General features: G+C 28.4%; 1 protein-coding gene across 2 annotated transcripts; it reads right to left on the bottom strand.

The window, feature by feature from the left end:
- Positions 1-13,706: 13,706 nt before the first annotated feature.
- On the bottom strand, positions 13,707-15,971 carry LOC111032591 (KRAB-A domain-containing protein 2-like). Of its 2 annotated transcripts, none has more exons than XM_022312973.1 (4): positions 14,691-15,971; positions 14,420-14,626; positions 14,141-14,362; positions 13,707-14,047 (listed from the first exon to the last, which is right to left on the bottom strand). In XM_022312973.1, the coding sequence occupies exons 1-4, from the start codon at positions 15,586-15,588 to the stop codon at positions 13,761-13,763; spliced, it is 1,614 nt and encodes a 537-aa protein (XP_022168665.1). In that variant the 5' UTR covers positions 15,589-15,971; the 3' UTR covers positions 13,707-13,760. The 2 variants fall into 2 exon arrangements, with proteins under 2 accessions (XP_022168665.1, XP_022168666.1); XM_022312974.1 differs by having other exon boundaries at positions 15,417-15,971.
- Between the last annotated feature and the right edge of the window lie 450 nt (positions 15,972-16,421).

Below are 16,421 nucleotides of genomic sequence, written 5' to 3'. Positions count from 1 at the left end.
GCTATTCGGATATTAGTATAATAATATGCATGTCATACGAAATAATTATATGTATGTGTTAGTGGTAAAAGTCGAAATCGGAAAAACCTCAGAAATGCCCGGGCAAAACGCGAACTGCCCACAATCCTTGGACAAAATGTCATATTTCGGCTTTTGACCAGGCAAACTTAGTTATGACCAACCTCATTTGGCAAAACCGTATACTGACTTATATCGTAAGGGGTAAAACCGCAGTATCAAATACGTTCGCTAATATTATTATATATTTAATAGTGATTTTTATCGAACGATTTTATTATAATTGTAATTACCATTCGTATTTTGTTGATTTAATGACGATAATCATTTTCTACCTCTAACAGTCGAAACGACAGTGAAAATTGTATTTATATTATGTTCTTGCAAAACTAATTTCACCACGAGAAGGTGCGCAAATGTAAACAACAATATATTTTGTGTAGTTCTAAATGCCATGAGTCTTATATGTGCAAGGCCGTATCCATGGGGGGTTAGGGTTCACACACCCCCCACTATTTTTTTTTTGAAAAAAGATTAAATAGTTTTGAATGTCTATTATATTCGAAATGTGTACATCGTACATGTATCATTGTGATGACAAGACACAATAAATAAAACGGTATATTTTATATTTATATTGTGTTAGATAAGCGATAACTAATCTTAATGTAGGTACTTTCGTAAAACTTAGGGCCCAAACAGACGACCGGATTTTGCCGGCCGGCGTCTGCCGTCCGGTTTTTTTTTATATAGAGTTAGATAATGGTAAACAGATAGTGACGTTTTTCGCCGGCCGGTCAGTTCGCTCAGTTCGCCGGCACCGGCATATTTTTCGACCGGCGACCAGGCTTGGAGGAGCACGGCGACCGGCCGTCAAAAAACCGGTGGACCCTTGCCGGGTCACAGTAAAATACATATAAAATAATATGAATGAGCACACGGCGTACGTTTTGACGTCCGGTCATCTGAAATCTATTTCATTTCTTACATAATTTTGCAAACATTATTTTCAATTTTCTTCCTGTTTTCAAGATCAGCATCTTCTCTGATATAAAAATGAATCTATAGTTGGTACTTTTGGAAGGTCAAAATTGAAAATTTCATGTATTTTCAGAATCATTTTAGTATACAAAGGTTTATTATTGGATTCAAATATTACATATCTATTTAATAAAATAATACAATGACATGCTGTACAGTAAAGTGGTACCCATTTGTTCACCTTTTTTTAACTTACAAGTTAGTTATAAAATAAAAGTTACTTAAATTAGGTTACTTTTTTTTCATATAAAAACCTTTTTTTAAAGCTAATAAACAAAATGGTAACTCAATAAATGTCTTATAATTTTTAAATAAATGTATGAGGTATTTATTGAAATTAATTATTGTAGGTGCGTATACATACTTTAATCATTGATAAAATCTAACAGAATATTAAATTAATAATAATATTATATTCTTTGAATATTTAAAATAATAACTATTATTACAATTATGATTTATTAACTTAATTTTTTAACTTATTATTAATGCTCAATCTTGGTAATTAGTATAACCTCCACAAAGTGCTAACTATTTTTTTAAAACTGACTTAAAAAATGTATCCTATACATAAGTGTTGAAGTGCCTAGTGGCAAAAACATATTTTATAATAAAAATATGGCATACAAGAATAATATTAGTACCTAATAGTCAAGCAATGCGACAACACAATATGTGACTAGATATGTGTAGGCAAATTGTCATCATGTCTATGGATCGACTTGACAATTTTCAACATGTCGGTACATGATTGTCGACGACCAGTGAAAACTTGGCCACAGTCGTATCGATTTGAACAAAATTACTGCAGTTTAATTCCAACCGACCTTGTGTTCTTTTTAAAATGGATCCAATAACTGATGTTATTGATGATTTGGATTTCGAAAAATTAATTGATGTAGTGCGGTCTCACCCTGCTATTTGGAACACATCACATTCAGATTATTCAGATAAGATAAAAAAAGAAAACAGCTGGGATGAGGTGTGCAAATCATTCTACAATGAAACATGGGACAATTTGTCAACAAATTTATAATTGGCATCGACAACTGCCATTAGTACAATTGAGAAATAGTTTTTATAATTAAAGTATTCTGATCCCGTATTGCTAGGTTTTCTAATCCGAATATGTTTACCGTCGATAGCTCCGAGGCAATGGGGAAAATTAGTTTTTTTTTTGTATATTTCCGCAACTTCTATCCAATCTTTTTTTTTTAATTCTGGCATGCATGAAGCCTTCATTTTTTGCCAAATTATTTTGCATGTATCTAAAACTATGCCACGGGCGGTACTTGCACCGACTTTAAAATTCACACGAAGTTCAGAAAATGAACAACCCGTAGCTAAATACCTAAAAAAATAAAATCACTCCAATTAATGAAAATTGAAATGCATTTTTTATTTTTTTCTAACTATTATAAGTTCTAATTTTTACAAAATCCTTCTCAATTATGAAAATTATTTTGCTGGTAAAAATGTATACGATTTTAAATATTTACAACTAAAATTTTAATGAAAATTCATAATTATTTTTTAAGATCATCTGAAGTTCAAATTTTGGATATTCCCACGTAAAATAACTATAAGGCCTAACTATTAGAGCCTAAAATGATTTTTGATAAAATGCTATAAAATAAATAAAGTTCCGAGGATTTTGAAACTGTAATTTTTTTTGAATACGTATGGAATAGGGAATTATTGTGAATAAAAATTATTTCTTTCTTTGTTGTATGTATACATAAGAATTAGGCTAAAATTGAGTAATTTTCATAGACAATCCAAAAAATAAGAAAAATTATTTTATACATTTTTAACTACAAAATAATTTTAAATTTTAAATTTGATAAAATTTATCAAAAGTTGAATTATAAATGCTTATAAAAAAATTATGCTAATGTATTTTTAATTATTTTTCAACTGCTATAGTAACATTATATTAGGAGCCTTGTATTAAAGTTTCACGACTTTTTACTCAACGAATAAAATTTTATTGATATTCATAAAAAAAAAGGGCGGGTAAGTGGATGTCACTCTGTGTTCATATATTTTTTAGATTTTTTGGTTGCAGTAAGAATTATTTATGAGAACCTTTGTTTTAATTTTTCAAGTCTTGGTTATAAAAACTGAACATTTTATAATTTTTTAATTACAATGATTGATAATTTTCGAGATTTTGACAAATTTTGTCAAAATTCAAACTTAAAATGCTTATAAACAAATATTGTGCTTATGTATTTTTAAAAATTTTCGACTGATATTGTAACAATATATTAGAAAGCTTGTATACAATTTTCAGACTTTTTGGCCCACCAAATACAATTTTTTTGACAATTATAAAAAAAAGTAAAAAAATTGAAAACTGAAAGTGTCTGTAAACAGCTCAAAACGAATCAAAATATTTTCAAAATTATATTGTGTATAGGAAATGAGAATATAAACATGCGGTGAGATTTGCAAGCATCTACAATTATTCGTATTTGAATTACAACAATATAATAATTTAGAATATTATTTTTAGTTGTTGCTTTTTTTTTGGTAGAGTAAAACCTATTTTGTGGCTCAATTTTCTTCTGAATGTTAATGTTTTCAACTGGTTGAACCCAGATAACAAATGTATATTCTAAGAATATTAATATAACATTTTGATAGCAATATCAACATTTTGAATTAAGTTCAACAATATTATTTGAACATTGTTAAAATGTTCTCACTTCATTAATGGTCCGCTTTTTTTATGTTTTGAAAATGTTATGAATATAACATGTTTGAAATATTATAATTAAAATGTTTTAAGAAAACAGTAAATATAAATGTTTTTGAAATGTTATATTTATTTATTTTTGAGAATATTGTGAAATAAACATTTTATAAATAGTTCGCCTAAAATGTGTTTTTAAGTTATATTTTACCTAATTATAAATAGATATTGATATAATTATAAATATTATTTAATTAAACTATAATTTGGTCGTAATGGTATATTGGTATCACATATTATTTATGTAAATAATATATATATTGTATAGGTATGAATCTATTATAATTTATAATATACCTATACCTATCTAAACATTCTAAACTAAAGATACTTCAATAATTGTATAATCCAGAATAGGTAAGCTGAATAAATAACACATTTGAATTTTGAATAGGTACTGTGCAATTTATTAACATGCATACAAAATTATATATAATATTAACATTAAATAAACTGTACAAATATTTAAATAATATGATTATTAGGATATAGGTAATAATAATTATATGTTATAACTTAATTACTGATTTTTTTTTTAATATAATAATAATGCAAATGTAGGTGGGTTATGGGTAGATAGGTATATTCAATCATACTTTATGATATTATCATGTCTTTATGTTGGTATAGTATAATATAATATATGTATTAGGAAGACTGGAGGCGAAACTTAGCATGCGATAACCAAGTAGCCAATGGCACATCAATTTCTTTATCCAATTTATTTTGGAACTTAGGATTAAGTATTTAAGTCGTATGGTGTCTGAAACATAGTATTATAATTATTTATTAGTATTAAGAAATATACCTAGCCATAAAGTAGTCAAAAAGAAGACTATTGGTATAGTTTATTATAGATAAAATGAATTTAATATAGAGGAGTGGAGGACATTCTATAGCATGTATAATATAATGGTAATATTATATGGTACCTAGAAAATTCTTAGGTTAACTGAATAATCATTTTTTTGATTAGAAATGTTGACATAATATTGTATTATATTTTGTACAATATACATTATACATGGACGATGGACAAAATGTATAAATAGGTGTACTTTTTTACAGTTAAAATTATTAATAGAACAGGCTTTAAGCAGTTTAAGCTATAGTATATTATAATCATAATTCATAATATCATCTTCAAACTATTAATATATACTCGTATCGGTGGCCGGGGCGCGGATATTCTGTAGAAGGGGAAATTGGAAGACTNTATTTCATACATTTCACACATTTCAAAATTCGTACATTACAAAAAATTATAATTGAATTAAAATCTATTTGATCAAAAAGTCATAATTTAAAAAATCTATAATTGATATAGTACTAATAAAAAATCTGTAAAAAATAAAAAATCTATATTTGATAAAACTATTAAAAAAATTAAAAAAAGTGTTAACTGAAAACAGATCAAAACAAGTTTTATCTTATAGTAAATGATAACATGTTTAATTTACATGTAAAAAATGGCCATTTCTTTGTAATAAAATTAATTTTAAAAAGTTCAAACTAATTTATAAAAAGTTATTTAAATTTTTATATCATCACACCAACATTAAAAAAATATATACAATTTTAATAATTTAATCTAATTGAAAAATCGTCTTTACAAGGCTAGTATAATTAAAAATTACTTATTTTAAAAACTATTTGGATTTATAATATAAATTATAAAATATATAGTTTTAAAAAATAAGTTATAATATACAAATCGATAGCCAAGAAAACACATGGTAATTACATGCTAAAAATTGGCGTAGAAACGTATTTAAATTTCCAAGTATTTCGCAAAGTAGCTGTGGACACTTGCAAATTAGGAAAAAGGATTTTGCGAACCAACGGGTGATCCGTTAGAGTTGCGATGTCAAGCATGCAAATACATACTAATTAAATGCTAAATATTGGCGTAGAAACGATTTTGAATTTCCAAGTATTTCTCAAAGTGGGGTGGAGTTGGCGACATGTGCAAATTTCGGAAATGCGTATAACAGACGAAATATTGGCTTGCAAATTTCGACAACTACCTTGCAAATCGTTGCTAATTGGCTGCTAAATGATGGTACAAGAAAAATTAAAAAATGGGTTTTCGTTGACATGGGTGGGGCTGGGGACATGTGTCTTCAGCCCCACCCTTAGTTTTTTTTATTTTATGATTCAACTAAAGGCTTGCAAATTGTGAAAACAGGTTTGCAAATTGTTGCTAATTGACTGCTAAATGTTGAGTTGAAAAAAATGTAAAAATTTTTATTGGGTGAGGCTGGGGACATGTACGTCGCTACATGAGAAATCGAGTGAATATCCAATGTTGTAAAATTATGAACTTCAAACGCTTATAAAAATTTATTTTTACTTGGTTTTAGATTTTTTATTTTTGATAAAAGTAGAAAATTTTATGTTATATTTTGTATTAGGTACATTTTAAAATCTTAGAAAAAATTTTTATGAATTTTTAACTCAAAATAATTGGCAAATTTTCGTCATGTTTACGTATTTTGTCCAAATTTGAACTTGAAAATGCTTAGAAAAAAAATTTGTGACTTCGGATTTTTAATATTTTTCATCTGCCTTTGAAACAATATACATATATGGAGCCTGCTATTAAATTTTGAAGTAACAGACATGAGGAAAAAATGGGGAAATTTAAGTGACTCGTATAGGAAGTACAAACGTAAGACAAAACAAAGTTCCGGCGCAGGTGCGAAGAAAATAAAAAAATATTTATACGCAGACTTTTTAGCTTTTTTGGATTCCACTTTTGAACAAAGAGAGTAAGTATAACATTCTCATTTACATTATTTTATATTAATTCACAGATTGTGCTAGTTCTTTAAATAAATCATATTTGACAACATAAACAACCAGCTAACAATATTATATTATTATTATATAATTTATTATGTTTAATATTATCCTACAAAATGTCTTACTTATTTTTTTTAGAACGGATTCCAATTATACCCAGGAAGACAATGATAATTCAATATCATCAGTCCACTCCATAATTGATATCGAAAATTCCGAAACGAACACATATTCAAGAAAAAAAAAATCCAAAACTAATAATGAAGCAGATGATGAAGCTCAAAGTATTCTGGACTTCATTAAATCAAAATCAAAATCTGAGGATGAAGATTATTATTTTGCCATGTCCCTTGTTCCAGAAATTAAAAGAGTTCGTTGGCAACATAAATTGAATCTTAAAGCTAAAATAAACTTACTTTTAAGTAAGTATCAACAATTATCGATATCTGGACCACAATCAGACAGCAGTGGTGTACCACGATATTATCAGCATCGTCCGTTAGAATACAATGAAAATTGTTCTCAGTTAATTTATCAACCTCAACAGCTACTCCATACATCAGACTACAACCAGATACCTCCAAACTATAGAAATTCTTCACAGCACTTTAGTCAAAATTTCACCGGAACACAGCCAAGCACATCCCAATTATTTCCACAAGAACCACAATATAATCAACTATACACAATTGCAACATCAGGCACTATGGGGCATGATCATATTCCACAGACTCCAACCGATTTATTGCCTCAACCTAATATACAAAGTTCTACACAAAATCTGCCTTCCGCTCTTTCCACACATACTTCAACTTACTAACGTTTTAATATTTTATTTAAACATTTTTAGTACAAGGCCAGTACCACTTAAAGTCATATTATGTTCACAATAAGTTTTATTTTTTAGTTCAGCATGGAAAGCTGAAGAAGTTAAGCCCAAGGAATCGGCTATCAGTTATCACTATTTGCTTATATTTGTATTAAAAATAATGATATCATAAAGTGATTTATTATTATTTAACTAAATATTCAATATCTAAGTTGTGTTTATTATTTTGTTTTTTATTTATTATATAATTCGATTTTAGTATAAAATAAATGATTTAATAACATTAAAATTAATTTATAATATAATAGAAATGTGTGTTAGTTAAATTGTATTACTACTTTTATCTAATTGTACCTACTTGTATAATTACTACTGCGGAATATATATTTTTATATAGATTTGTGATAGCCTAGGTATAATATGTATTATGGAGGTATAATAATATATTATATTTCATGTTTTTAACTTAATATTAATCTTAATATCTTAATTTAGATATCTTAATATAGACTGTTACAGCCGAAAAAAAAATTCTAAATTATCATAAAAATGTATGAAGTGTGATAAATGAGACTAGTGTAAAAAGTATAACATATAAATAAATAAACTCATAATATACACTACCTACCTTAATGCTATACATAGACGTTCCTTTGGACCAATAGGAACTCGCATATCAGTCGTTTGTTTGGTTAAATTTGTTTCCAACAAACTCTACAGTTCATCAAATGTTGACATTGTCATTCGAGTGTAACTAAAAAATTCATCTAAAAAGCAATAATTTATTATTTATTAAGAAAAAAAAAAATTATACTCATACCTTCATTAGTTCTTAGTTCATTATAGGTTACTATAAATTGTCCTTGATCCATTCTCCTAGCTAATACAGGATGTACCCACCAACGACGATTTTGAATTTTCCTTTTTTCTTTTTTCTTTTTTAAAAACTGAAGTGCAATTAACGCTAGAGTTGTTGAATCCATTTTTAAAACTTAAACTGCACACGACACACTCAACCAACAGACGGAGCTCAAATGAAAAATATTCACTTTTTCAAACTCTTGTCTAATTTTAAAATTATTTCATTTTATATTTGGTGTACAAGGTACAGCATTTCCAAAATGTAACACTGCACAAGTTTAAAATTTAATCGAATAAGTACGTATTATAATTTTTCAAAAAGTACTGAAACCGAAAAATATTTTATAAACTCTACCGGGTTTTTTAAATAATAATATTATTATTATTATATTATTCGCCGGCCGGTGGACCCTAGTGGGTATATCGACCGGACGGCAGAAACGCCGGCCGGCAAAATCCGGTCGTCTGTTTGGGCCCTAACTGTGCAAACTGTGCCCTAACTGTTAAAGAATAAAAGCCAGTATGCGTTTTAGTTTTCAATACAAACGCTCGAGCAGGCGCATCGCAACAAAACGTGTCGACTATTACTTTTTTATGAAAAACAGTTAAGATATTATTTTTTAATAATTTAACATCAATACCATTTAGTACAAGTTCTTTAATCTCGGCTACAAAATCATTCAAAAAAATATTGCTATCATCTGGCTTGTTATAACCCCTATATATGCCAATAGGGAATACAGTTTCATTTTCCTGTTTAATGTAACCTAGTATTGGCCAAAATGTACTTCCTGAGCTTTTCATCAAAGGCAATCCATCAATTCCAATCACTAATTTAATTGTTTCACTTGAAAAATCTTTATCAATGTACCTTTTAATACTGTATTCCAAACAAAAATGGTAGTATATACCTGGTGAAACTATTTTAGTTTTAACAGGTTTATTATAAGATACACCTGAATAGTTTTTATAAAAAGTTTTACTAGATATTGGGATATTGTTAAAACATTTATGAGTATTCAATACTTTTAATAAACTATCAAAAGTGTTATTTGGTACATTGTTTTAGTAGCCCATTGAATTAATTTAGTAGTAAATGGTTGTTTTATCATGGCAGCATCGTTGTTATCATCAACACTTGCAACATTCAAATTTAGGTTTTAGGTGTTTGAAATAGTGGTTAGTTTGATCTGATCAGATATTTTGTTAACAGTGGTATTACATAATATTTCATTAGTATAATGTTCAACCTCAATAGGCAAATCATTACTTACTAACTCCAAAGGAATATTATTTCTAACATTTAATGGGGATGGGTTTTCTAATTCAACTGAATCATTTGTATCGGGCAAAATATTATTCGAACTATCAGTCAGATGTTGGATGAAATTACTTTCTTCTAATAACCTCCGTCGCTTAGTAGATTTACTCAAATGATTTGACCTCAACATATTTAGCTTATATAGTTATACGGTAATGTTATTGTGAATATATTTAACAATATATTATATTATAAGTAGATATAGGTGCAATGGTCAGGGCTGCTACCGTTACTAAAATTTAAAAAAGTGAGAAAAGTGACATTTTTTGGGAAAAAAGTGACTAATTTTTCTTTCTATAAAAAGTGACTAGATTTTTTTCACAAAATATCATATTATCACTTAATTGGATACCAGATTTAAAATTGAACGATTAAAATAAATTAAAATGGTATGTTCAACTTCAATATATTACTTTGATTACAAGTTTCTGATAGGTACCTACCTAGTTTTTTTCTACCTAGCTAAGTCCCTGCTTTTAATGAATCAAGTTACATTATGTTGTCATTAATTAATATTATATTATTTAATCAGTCTTCCTTGACCTTATAACTTAGTTATTTTATTGACTTACAATTAATAATAAAAGAAACATTATTTATATTTTAACAAAACATTTTAATGTTTATTCAAATTTATTACAAATGTTTACAATTATTATCAATCCATCTTGGACTTTTTGTTCAACTTCGTTATTATGTTATTCTTCCTTTTTTCAATTTTTTTTTGAATATACACTGTTTCAGTCTCTTTTTCACGTTCTTCATTCCTTAATTTAGTAGCAGTTTCGACCATACTCTGAGCTATTTTCATTTCAACTACATCATTTTTTTCAATCGCTTTTTTTAATCTAACATTAGCATCATGTAGCAATTTATCAGCTGCTTTTTTATGATGATCCTGATGTTTTTGTGCAGACTTAAGCTGGTCTTCCAATTTAATGATATTTTTTTCACAATTATTTATCTCTTCAAGATTTTTTTTCCATTTATTTTCTTCTTCTTCTTCTTTCAATTTCTGCCTGTTAGATTCTTCAAATTCTTTTTTTTTGCTTTTCTAGCATTGACATATACTTTTGCTTAGCTAACTGTGCAGCAATTAAAAGCTTCTTGTCAATAGGCACTAAATCAGGTCGATTGTGAAAATTTTTTATGCCTTGTTTTATATTGAGTCGAGCATTTAACATGCGACAAGACATAGCAGTTTTATCTTCAGTCAAAACATTACCAGACACAGAAAATTGACGTTCTATATCAGCGCTGCCATGAGATAATGTTAATGCTGCCTTTACAACTTTTGTAATAAAAGGATATTTTTGATCACCAAAATTATTTTTTATATCAAATATATTATTCCAGTAGTGATCAATGCGATTATTAAGTGGAATAGTTGTTTTTTCTAATCTCAACAATCTCCATTCATCAATTAATAAACTAGAGTCAAATTTAAAAGGCATAAATTCAGACATTTTGACTATGTATCTTATACTTCTATCCACCTTCAGTTCATTTGGTTGTAAACAAGAAAAATATTTTATTTTAGTTGCATGATTGAAAGAACTTTTTTCTAAAATGTGACAACCAGCTGCTTTGTAATGAGTCTGCACATTCTTCAAAAACATTATTTTTTTTTTTTCATCAAAAGTTGCTAATATTTCTGAAACATTATCAGGCAATTCAATTGAGTTTAGTGGTTTTAGATTTTCATTTATAAATAGTGAATCGTTATTATTCCATGTACTTAATGCTGTTTCTTTGCAAACTTTTCCTCTAATAGTAATTAAAAGTTTCCAAAGTTCATCGTACATTACATGTATCAAAGGTTCTTGACGCTGAAATGTCAATGTGAACTGTTGAAACATTTTTGCGCTATTTACAACAAAAATAATTTCCGGTTTTAATTCGACTAGTTTTATAAATGAAGATATTTTTAAAAATTTTGGAGTTCTTAAGATTTCATTTCTATGTTTGGGTACAAATATTTTAAAGTAATGCATTAATGCTTCCCATTGTTCTAATATTCTTTCAGCTGCTGCACCTAATGTAAGCCAACGCGAAGAACAGTGTTTTATAAATCGGTGGGCTGGAATTCCTTTTTCAGTCTGAATGACTGAATAATCTTCCCATCGCTTGGGCCACCCTTTAAAAAAATAATAAACAAGTATAACAAATTCTGATACATCGGATCCATAACTGTCAAGACCTTTAAGAAAAGCATTGTGTACTATATGGATATTGCATGATCCAATATCAATTAGTCCATGACCTCTAATAGATTTTATTCCTTCATTTACAAGTCGAAACACTTTTTTATTAACGTTTGGTCCATCTGAGCCTAACATTAGTAACTTTTCTTTGGGAAGGTCTGCATTGTCTAATGCCAACATCAAATATTCTTCAATCTTTACCGCTGTGGCAGAAGCAATAAAAAAAGTTTCTAAATGGCTTACAACAATCTCTTTCTTTGTGTTACACCAATAACGTACTGCAACTTGTAACTCTTTTTTACTTTCAGAGTTGGTGGTTTCATCGTACATAAGCGTATAGTATGTTGAATGGTTTTGAATTCCATCTAAAACAATCTGTCTGAAATGAGGACCTAAAGCATCAGTAATTAGGTAAGACATCTTTGAGCGACTTAGACTAAATTTATCAGGAACTGCATTTGGAAACATAGCTTTAAATAATTCTACTAGTCCATCACATGAACTGCCTGACATATTGCACAATACACTCTTCATGGTCCACATAAGTTCAGCTTTAGTAGCATCTTCTTGCTTACAGTATACACCAAGTTCCAGATTACCAGAAGGCTTGACAGTTGTTGACTCATTAAATTCTGTCGTTGTAGCGCTTGATGATTTTGACACTAGACTAAGGTGTAACTGTTTTAAATTCAACTTACTTTTACAATTATTTTTGTGTTTGTCAGTCATGGAGTGCTGCAAGAGGGCTTGATATCCTTTTTTTTCACATTTGATATTGTTTGCACAAACAATACAAAATATTTGTGTTTTGTCAACTTCCTTAGCCCATTCTGATATCTTGTAACCATGACTATCAGTTTTTTCAAACCACACTTTATTCACAGTACACTTTCCCATTTTACTGGAGATTTTAGTTTTATAACCTTTGAGTTCAAATTACAACTTACAAGTGAAAGTTAAACACTAAACCAGTAAACCGTAATAAAATAAAACGTATTTTATGCTAGGCTAACTATACAAAAAATAGTGATAATAGATAATAACAAATATGACTATTATATTAATTAATAATATTACAATCATATTCATAGTATATTAATTTAATATTCTATTATTAGTTTTGTTCTGCTATCTATGGTTCATGCACAATCTTATTTCCAGTGCTAACAACATACAAATAAAATTTAGGCATGTTAACCATAGATAATAAAGAATCTTTATTATCTATGATGTTAACAGAATATATTATGATATGATATTTTCAAAACAATTTTTATGATTTTTTTGTATTCAACTTTGTTAATTTGAATATCTAGATTAAAAAAAAATATATCTCCTAATGTTACACAAAATAGTGACAATAAGTGACTATTTTTATGAAAAAGCAAAAAAAGTGACAAAGGGTGACAGTATTTCAAAAAAGTGATAAAAGTGACAAAAAGTGACTTGGTAGCAGCCCTGAATGGTAGTAGAAGTATCAACTATCAAGACGTATAGAACACTACCTAAAATAATAATATCATAATATACTTACCTAAATAGTCACAGTCACACGTACGTTCGGTGCACAACACATAGACAACGTTGAAAAAAAATAAACCCAATGGCCAATACCCACAATATCATTATATATGTTACCGGAAATGATGACAATTCCTAGTAAATGTTGACAATTCCTAAAAGCGGAAGGAAATGATATCATCGCCTAGTATATGTTATCATTTCCTAACGATAGTAGGCAAAGATGCCACATTTTTTAAATTTAATCTGACTTATTTATTTAAATATTTCTTTTATTAAACATAATTATTAATTAATCTACTATCACCTTAATAAATAATCAATAAATAAACAAGTATTTTTTTAACATTTTAATTTATGTAATTTAAGCTTTTTCACATTGTTTTATGATTTGCAACGTAGTTACTCATTTTTATTTTCACATGGCAAACTTCCATGACATTTAGAATTACAAATTCTAGATGCCGATCTGCAAGCACACCTGTTCGTCTTGCATTTTGTCTTACATTGACATCGGGTATATCCTTGTGCCCCTGAAATACTATTTACAGTAGCTGCCTCCCGAAGTGATAACGGTTTTTCTGATTGACCTGCCGATTTTAAAACAGTACTTAGATCCAATAAATTTGCTTTGCAAGGATTTATTTCTGATCTCGTGTACATATGTTTTAAAAATCCACTTTCAGTGCCTACAATTAGAAAAAATAAAATAATTAATTTTTATAACGAGTTTGAATACGAAGATGATTAAGACGTTATAAAAATACTAGTGAACTTCTTACATAGCTTGTATAAATCGTCCTTAACTTCTGTTACAACCGCTAATACATTTCTTGGTGATCCACGAGCACGATCTACATCTGGAATACTCAGACGTACTGTAGTTCCAACACTAAGTTCATCATATTTTCTATTGGATGTTTTAACCATTTTTAGTGCCTGTTTTTCTAAATTGTGAGCAGATGATTGACGTGCATCAAGTATATTTTGTTTTCGTTGATCAACTAAATAAATACATTATTAACTTAAATATATTAAACTATATTACATTTTTTTTTTACCAAGTTCTATGTCACTAGTCACTTGTTCCAAGTTACTAGTACACGGTACATTTTCTTCGACTCCCTCGTCTTTGTTTGACTTCAAAATACATTCAATATCTTCCTCAGATTTCAAAGAGCTAATTTCGTCAACCGGTAAACCAATTGATACAACACCTAAACGAGCTGGACAACCAAACATCGCCTCATAAGGTGATCGACCGATACCTAAAAAGAATCAATTAAAATTATTTTTAAAATTAATTATTAATTTTTTAATTACTTATCATACCAGAATGAAAAGCACGATTTTTTCGAAATTGGATAAATTTTAATCCAGATGGCCAATCTGTTGAATTTGTTTCCGCCATCCATGTCGCCAACATATCTTCCACGTCCCGGTTCGCACGTTCTATAGACCCCTGACTCTGACTATGTCTTGGTTTTCCGTGCACTATTTTAACATCGCCCCACATAGTATGTAATTCATTAATTACACTATTAACAAACTCTCTTCCATTATCGGAATGTAGAATTGCTGGCGCTCCAAAAGTTGTATAAATTTCCATTAAGTTATATGCTATTTCTTCTGCTCGTTTAGTCTTTAGTGGTTTAAGTATAACAAATTTTGTCAAGTGATCCTGATAATTCATTATAAATCTGTAATTGTTTATACTCTGCGATTGCATATCAATTAGATCTATTTGTGCACGCGAGTTGTATGCTGAATGCAAAATTGGTTTAGAAACAAGACCTCTTTTTGGATTAGATGATTTTTTATGACAGTCGGTACAAAGACTCAAAAAAATCATTATTGTTTCTTTTGTTATATTACAATATTTTAACTTTATTTCAGCCATCATACGATCGCGGCCACCGTGGCCGATAGCTATATGCGTAGAGTGAAGAATATTGAATAGCTCTTCATTTTTAACGAAATAACGTATACTGTCATTATCATGGTTCATGGCTTTAATTAAGCGTTCTTTATCATTTATTAAAATAACGTCGTACTTACGAATATTTCTATAATCTTTTTTGCATTTTGTTTGAGTCTTGGATAATTTTACGTCTTCTATGCGACGATCGTATTCTTCATTATTCATGAACGATTTGTTGTCATCACGTTTAGCATCAATTATTAATGAAATTGCTTTATTAAATTCATTTTGCATTTTATTTAAATCCATTTTTAAATTAATAACAAAGTAAATACGTACTGCACTACTAATAAATTACTACTAAACGGATCGTGTTGAATGTACAGGTTATATATTAAACAGATAAATACTGCGATATGCGATATCCATGACATTTTTCAATCAACCATTTTATCGATATCAGTCATTTCCCCACCTGATATTTTTAGATCTCGGAAAATATTGACAGTTGACACCAAACTTAGTGGGTGCCATTACGAGTTAGTCAATGCTTATGTGTAAGAAAGCTTGTTGATTATTAACGGCTATCAGAATCGACATAAACCCGTGTTTGATATAATTTCATGTCTCCGCACAGATATATAAAATAATTTTATAAGCTTATTTTATCTTTGTTGTCATTTCTATTAATTTTTAACGTACATTTTTAACTATAAAAACCTAACCTAATCTAATATAAAAAAAAAATAATTGGAGTAGGTATATAGGTAATATATAGTTTTATTTAATTAATTAATAATAATAATTTTTTATCGAAACAATATTAATCAATTTTTACAATAAAATATACATTTTTAATATCATTTAAAAAAAAAATAATAAATAAATGTCATTTTATGCATTTTTTTTAGCTATTTTTTTAGAACATCAAATTCCTGGGCCTAGTGATAACATTGCCTAATAAACTACGGAAATGATGACAATTCCTAGGCAATGATAACATTGCCTTCCGCTTTTAGGAATTGTCAACATTTACTAGGAATTGTCATCATTTCCTAAATTGTCAACATTTCCGGTAACATATACACCGAGAGAACGCAATTCGACGGCGCACGGCACTCAAAACAAAACTCGTCTATTGC

This window comes from Myzus persicae, unplaced genomic scaffold (genome assembly GCF_001856785.1).
Source record: "Myzus persicae strain clone G006 unplaced genomic scaffold, MPER_G0061.0, whole genome shotgun sequence".
Taxonomy (NCBI): domain Eukaryota; kingdom Metazoa; phylum Arthropoda; class Insecta; order Hemiptera; family Aphididae; genus Myzus; species Myzus persicae.
Note: the sequence above shows the minus strand (reverse complement) of the source record. Positions and strands in the feature narration are given on the sequence as shown.